Genomic DNA, 7,177 nt, shown 5'->3' with positions numbered 1-7,177 from the left:
ATTCATCATATTGCTAGACATGTGCTTATATATACTCTAGACTTTAAGACTAAGAAATAAAAAAAAATCTAAAATATGAACCTTAATTTCTAACCTTGTAGAGAAAGAAAAAGACACCATAAAATATCATAAAATAGGAATTAGTAAAATTAGTAAAATCACTCCAAAAATAATTTAAATGGTGAAATTTGGGCATGAAATTTGACAATTATGGTTCCCTAATAATTAATATAGATTTTAAAATTATGTACCAATGGCTGTCGATAAATATGAGTCTAAGGTTAAAAATTATGACTCTTTGAAATTTAGATTGATCTTACATCACTACCCATTACAAGCACTTTAGTACTTTTAAATCTATATGTTGATGATAGATAGAAAACTTTCTAGGATATTCCCAATATTAATCGTGCTAGCTAAAAGAAAAATACACAGTTACACATCACTAGTTATCAATCAATATTTAGGTCAGTGGTAGTTTTTTTGCAGTATCAACCATTTGTTTTTTAAATTATAGAGGTTGGCTAAGACTATTATAGAAAAAGAGACTTTTCAAGTGCTTTTCAGTAATGACCTAAATTAATTGAAATATCTAAAGTTTATGGGATAAAAAATATTATTAACTTTGAAAAACTAATATACTCTATAAACGAGTCATTTTTGTCATTCATTTAACGTTCCACCTATAATTTATCATTTTCAATTTTGCTCTTTCGTAATTGTAATTTAGCTCGAACGAGTCAAATAAAATTAGCATCGTTTGTCAGGTCATGTCGAACATGACAAATTCAAAGATATAGTTTTTGTTGTGCCAATCTCAAGTTTCTGTAGACTGACTCCAATAATCTGATGTGGTAAGGATCCTTACAACATGCCCAATGCAACACATTCAAAGATGGGTTGAGTTATACTTGATCCAATCAGTTAACGAGCTCAATCTAGTGTATCCATGAGTCATGCCTGATTGGAATAACAAATGAGCTCAAGCCGCACGCAGAGTTAGGCATGATCTAACTAGAACCCATGCTTGACTTAGCATGAACCCGTGCTTATATGACATGTATATGCTGTTCCAATACATGGAACTGTGTTGGGCATAGCCCAAACTGACCCGGGTCGAAGCGGATCATAATCCTCTCGCTGTTTGCTGACTGACAAAGTAACGTCAATTTCTCCCTCCTTCTTCCTCTTCTCTCTGACTTTGACTGTCTCTCTCTATACTCAGTTAATGCTGGCTCAAAGCTCCTCTTGCTACCCTGCGCTTCGGCTTCAACTCCAACCATAAGCTCGTCTAAATCCGGCCGAAACTCCCCCATTTTTATCGGCCAAGGAAACACCAAATGGGGGGCTGTGCAGCGTCCAGGCTTGGGTTCAGCGGCGAGGAGGAAGGCCCGGTAGCGCTCTGCCGCGAGAGGAAGCGCCTCATGAAAGCGGCGGTCGACTGCCGCTACGAACTCGCTGCTGCTCACGCCGCCTACATCCACTCCCTCAACGCTGTCGCCGCCGCAGTCGACATTTTCGTCTCCCGCATGTCCGCCCCGACTCCCTTCCTCATCACCCTCCCTGACTCCTCTTCCTCCTCCGCGCCCCCTGCCATTTCCTCCCCTCCATGCGCCTACCTCCGCCAGACGCCGACGGAGGCAAAGATCGAGTCTTTGCCCTGCCACGCCTCGCCTCCTCCCGCGAGCTCGAAGTCCACAGAGGCGGCCGAGTCGGTGGAGGAGGTGGAAGAAGAGAATAAGATGGGTGGGGAAACGGGCTGCGGTTACTTCTTCTCCGCGACAGGGCCAATGCCTCCGTCTCCTCCACCGGAGGTGTTCGGTTGGGACTTCTTTGGCCAGTTCGATGAGGTCCCACGGGCAGCTGAACCGGCAGTTGCGGTGGGACGACTCGACCGGAGCTCAGATGAGTATTTGAGGGCGGTGAGAGAGCAAGAAGGCATTCCGGATCTCGAGGAAGCGGATGAATATGAAGAAGAAGAGGAGCTAAAAGGTGAGACTTTGGTTGCGGAAAGGGTGCCCGACTGCGGCTGCAACACCGAAGTGGTGGAGGTCGTCGCAAACCAAGAAGAAGATCTGTCTTTGTCCGAGAAGGCTGGAGAGGGCAGAGATCTACTCCAAGCGCTGAGAGAAATCGAGGACTCCTTCATCAAGGCGTACCATTCAGGGAAGGACGTCTTAAGGATGCTGGAGTGCAACTTTGTTCAACACCAACCAGGGCATGAGGAGACAAAAGGTTTGGTAAAATTTTCACAAGCTTCTACGTGCTCCTTTTATCTGGGTAAAAGGTGGATCACAAAGGGGAGTAGGAACAATTTCTTCTCCCTTAAATGGTCCAAGTGTTGCCTATCTTTTACCCCTGTCTAGCCTTATTGATCTCTGTAGCTCTACCATTTTATTTATCAACAGTCTTCCTTGTCATTCTTAAATGTATACTAAGGATCACAATTCCTATTTGCCAAAGAAAACATCAAGTTTTCCTTCTTTTTTTACTAGTTCGTAATGATCTGATTCTTTGGTTCATAGCTTAAGGCACAGTTCTCTTCCTTGAAATATCATATACATATATCAAACTTTACTGATTGCGTGTGTGCATCATATATCTTTGATCTAGAGAACTCGTCGAAAGTTATTCGAGCTATTACATGGCATCGGTCTGCATCGTTCTCGTCCTCTCATAGAAGTCCAGTTACCTCGAGCTCCAACAGCACGTCTTGGACAGAAACTACAAACGAACCTTTGGACGACTATGTTGGAATGGAGTCTGGAAGTCATTCACAGACTCTAGGAAGGTTGTATGCTTGGGAGAAAAAGCTATATGAAGAAGTGAAGGTACATTGTGCGTCCTTGGAATTCTCTGGATAGTCGATAGATGTCTGCATTCTGTAATCTGTATGAGATTGCTAGCAATGCCTGATCATTTTAATGACAGCTTAACAGTGATGTGCAAATATTTCCCTTTATCTATATTGTTCTTGATGCATTGGTTTGGTTTTCTAGGCAGGGGACCAGGTTTGGCAAACTTACTTGAAGAAATGCATGCAACTAAGGAACCAAGAAGCCAAAGGATCAAAATCAAGCTCTGTGGACAAAAATAGAGCTATTGCAAGAGATCTACATGCAGGAATATGTGTTGCGTTACGAGCTTCTCAATCGATATCACAGAGATTAGAGAAACTAAGGGACGAAGAACTACAACCACAAATCGTAGAGCTGCTACAAGGGTAAGAAGAATGATCCTGAATTATGAATCTTAATTAGCAATGGCATCATTTTCTTCATTGTTACTTCTCCTGTAGTTTGTCCCGGATGTGGAAGACGATGCTGGAGTCGCATGAAACTCAGAAACATATAATGTTTGAAGTGAGCACATTCATATGCCCGGCACATGGAAAATTCAGTAACAACACGCATCGTCTTGCGACCGTTACTCTCGAGGCAGAGCTTCGCAACTGGAGGTCATGCTTTATAGGCTATGTTGCAGCACAGAAAGCGTATGTCGAAGCTATTCATGGTTGGTTATCGAAGTTTTTTGCATCCGACGTGGAATACTATTCCCGAAGTAGATCGTTGTTTCCTTCCTACAGAGCTGGAACACCTCCTTTGGTTATTATGTGTCATGAATGGTTGACCTCACTAAGGAAGCTACCTGACCAACCTGTATCCTCTGGCATGAGAAGCTTCATTAGAACTGTGCGGGGCTTATGGATCAAGCAGGGGGAAGAACAGCAACAGAAGAGAAAAGTAGATAGGCTCACCAAAGAGCTCGACCGCAGGGTTCTTGCTCTGCAAAGGGAAGAGAGCAAGGTTGTGGAATTCAAGCTGTCTGAAAACAATCCTGATTCTGATCTTCGACAGCGAGTAGAGTGTTTGTCTGAGAAGAAAGAGCTGCTAGACATGTTCAGGAAAAAATTGGAAGCTGAGAAAGCGAAGCATCGGGATTGCTTGCGCAAGACCCATGAAATCACGATTAATGGGTTCAAGATCGGATTGGCTAGCATCTTCGAATCGCTAACGCAATTCTCAAAGGATTCCGTTAGCATGTATGATCTGTCGATGCATGAGATGGCTGGGAAGACTACCTGCATGGAGCCTCTTGGACATGGATGAAGTTGATATCAAATGTTTGCCGATCTTTTTGGGGCATGCAAAGCAGGATAAAATATGTGATTACACTGAGGAATTCTGTAGGCCTTGGCTTATTGCTAATTGCTAGTCTTCTCATAAGTATTTCAATTGCCTTCTCAAGCTACCTTCTTTAAATCTGCTGTTGAATGGTTAAGGCCTATCTATATTTTGGGGTATATCTTCTGTTAAATGTTAAAGGCCTATGTACATTTAGGGTACCCTAAGAAAACCTGGTGGTGATGTGTAGCATGCCAAGGAGCTGAGAGAGTCAGTTGGCGTAGGTTTCCTTTCCGACGCCTGGGCACCCTAAGAAAACCCACTACACACTCAGGCTCGTAGGATCCCTCACAGACAAGACCCCCTTGTGTGCCACGCTCGGCGGACATGAGATCCTCGATTTAGCGACCACCGAAGACATCCACCTCCCTGCCACGTTGAGCCTCAGCAAGCGGCTCAAGTCCGCCATATCGTGGAATAGAGGAGTTGCCATAAAATCAACCATGTATTTACTTCCATAATCAATTTTAATGAAGCCCATAGCTCCATCTGTACCAGTATAGCAACTAGCCTTTACAAGTTTACATGGCAGGTTTATCCAATCAATTAGAACCTTAAAGAGCAAGGCTATGTGACGGGATAATCCAACCTCAAGTGAGTCAAGAGGAAGAACAATAGTGTTCAAAGAATTCTGCAATTCACAACTCTTGAGTGTCCATCTTCTTTATATATCATTAGCATCATCAACTGGACCACCAATATTGCAAACAATGAGATATGTAATTTTTTAAACCAACCCACTAGGCAATGAATTTGGATCTCCTGTCTCGTAATCCCATGTCCCCATGCCCATTAGTTAAATGCTAGAAGAAAAATATCATTTTGAATTGAAAAAACAAAATCTTGGTTTAGAATTTAGGGTTTAGCATTTTAAGATTTAAGATTATCGACTGAGCTTGAGTGATGATAGGAAAGTCGTTAAACATCTTAAATCTTAAACCCTAAAACTCTAAAACCTAAACCTTAAATGGAGGTTTTATTTTTTCGGTTCAAAACTAGATTTTTCTTGTCGTTTAACTAATGGGACAAGGGGACAGGAGAATTATGGGACAGAAGATCTGATCTCCTAGCCAATAGACCATGCTCTTCTAGTTTGGTTTCCATAAGAATAGAAGCTACTCGCTTCTCAAGTTGTAGAAGTGTATATAGTCAAATGTTCAGTTCAAAGGAATGACTTTATCATCATCATACATGGCTCACTAATCACCTCGGCCTTGTCTCAAATTTGAGATCGAGATTGTTCTTCAATTGCTTTTGGGTCAATTTCTTCAATTTCGAATCCGTCCATGTTATCTCGGATGTCAAAGCTATTGTCTTCCATAGCAAAACCTAATCGTTCTTAGAACAAAGTTTGAGTATAACCAATGGGAAGAAATTGACTTTTTATCTTCTCCTAATCCTTGATCTTGGCCTTGTCTTGTTAGTCTCATGAGTGTCACAAGTGCTCCCGTTATGCCGATGCTATACCTCTAAGTTTGAAGACGACCAATTTTACTTTTATCTGAACAGGTACTTCTTTATAATAAAAAATCTACTCTACTTCATTAAACTAATCAATGAACCCCTTAGTCTGTGATGCACCAGAAAAATAGAGAAGATCAATTGGAAATTGAATATCTCCATATCGTTCCTCTTGACCATGACTTTCTAGGAACTGAGCATGATTATGGTATGAAATTTTGAAAGTAGAACTAGAATTAGAATAAGATAACTTAGGAGCTTTAAAATCTTGAGCACTATGATCACAGTACGAAGCTTCCTCAGTCGGAACCTGCCTCTTATGACCTTGACCACATGCCTCACGATATTTAAGATATCATGTCACCCTAGGGAGTAGGGCAAACAGTGGACGCATGACATCTTTAGCGTAATAATCAGGGATCGATTCTCAGGAACTGACGACCTATGATTTATCCCACCATGGGTTTAACGCCTGTGTACCTACATTTACCTCACTCCATATCCGTGGAGTACTGCAGATTAGGGAGGGTCGTTAAGGCAACAGATTTACCTTTGTTAAGATCTCGCGCCGCTAGACACTAGGTTAACTCTATGACTTGCTTTTGTAAATCCTCAATCTCGTCTTGGGTGTTACAATCACGGTGCGAGGCTTCCTCAACCAGAACCTGACTATTCTTGCGACTGCGACCATGAACATGATGACTTCCATTGGATCAGTGCTCGACTTCCTCAATCAAAATCTACTAGCTCTGATACCAACTAATGTCGGGTAGGATAGCAATTATCTGGTGGGCTAACGAGAAGTGGAAATTAAGGAGAAGACAAGAAAAGAAAACCACCATCCTCCAGATTTTTTTGAAAAATGGAAATTTTATTTAATAATCGAGAATCAACCCTCAAACAATTAAACAGATATTTATATATAGACTCTAAACCTTAAGATACAAAGAAAAGAAAGAAATCCTAACATATACATCATAATTTTTAACTTGTAAAGAAAGGAAAAAAAATTCAATTAGAAAGGAAAAAATATTGAGAAAGTCATAATCCTAAAATCCATAAACCGAATCAAAATCCAAAAAATTCAAAAGATAAAAATTACCAAAAATACTAAAAATATCTTAGATATAAAAAAAATAAAAATTATCAAACATAATGATAAAATCTTCGAATTCTCCTACATCAACAATTAGCAAATGAGAAATCAATAGAAACAGACAACATGCCTAGTTAAGAGTTTTGTTGTGAGGGAAATTTCAACTAAATCTAAAGGTATTATGATATATGCGCATGCACACGAAGAAGATACATAAACCTCTTATTATAATAATCAATTTACATTTGCATGAGTCACATATTCACAACATTAGCAATATACAACAACGTAGCAGCATTCCCTGCTTTGTTGAGGTCTTATGTTGGCCTCATATTATGTTGCCTATGGAGCCCACACAGGTCTTATAAGAACAAGGTCACACTTACCTTTCAACTCTAGGGTTTACTTAGAAAAGGACTAAGCTGATAGCGAAAGC

The 7,177-nt window shown here is 40.8% G+C and overlaps 1 protein-coding gene across 1 annotated transcript; it reads left to right on the top strand.

The window, feature by feature from the left end:
- The first annotated feature begins 1,181 nt into the window (after window positions 1-1,181).
- Window positions 1,182-4,247, top strand: LOC121980254 (protein ALTERED PHOSPHATE STARVATION RESPONSE 1-like). The gene is made up of 4 exons (XM_042532231.1): window positions 1,182-2,235; window positions 2,614-2,831; window positions 3,000-3,223; window positions 3,299-4,247. Exons 1-4 carry the CDS (start codon window positions 1,341-1,343, stop codon window positions 4,107-4,109), a joined length of 2,148 nt encoding a protein of 715 aa, XP_042388165.1. The 5' UTR covers window positions 1,182-1,340; the 3' UTR covers window positions 4,110-4,247.
- Window positions 4,248-7,177: the final 2,930 nt, after the last annotated feature.

This window comes from Zingiber officinale, chromosome 5A (genome assembly GCF_018446385.1).
Source record: "Zingiber officinale cultivar Zhangliang chromosome 5A, Zo_v1.1, whole genome shotgun sequence".
Lineage (NCBI taxonomy): Eukaryota > Viridiplantae > Streptophyta > Magnoliopsida > Zingiberales > Zingiberaceae > Zingiber > Zingiber officinale.
Note: the sequence above shows the minus strand (reverse complement) of the source record. Positions and strands in the feature narration are given on the sequence as shown.

What these genes read in the sequence shown, in the direction of transcription:
- LOC121980254 (XM_042532231.1), top strand. Translation starts at nt 1,341, where the DNA reads ATGGGGGGCTGTGCAGCGTCCAGGCTTGGGTTCAGCGGCGAGGAGGAA. An exon ending in AGCTATATGAAGAAGTGAAG is followed by an intron (nt 2,832 to 2,999) that starts GTACATTGTGCG and finishes TTGGTTTTCTAG; the next exon opens with GCAGGGGACCAGGTTTGGCA. An exon ending in ATCGTAGAGCTGCTACAAGG is followed by an intron (nt 3,224 to 3,298) that starts GTAAGAAGAATG and finishes CTTCTCCTGTAG; the next exon opens with TTTGTCCCGGATGTGGAAGA.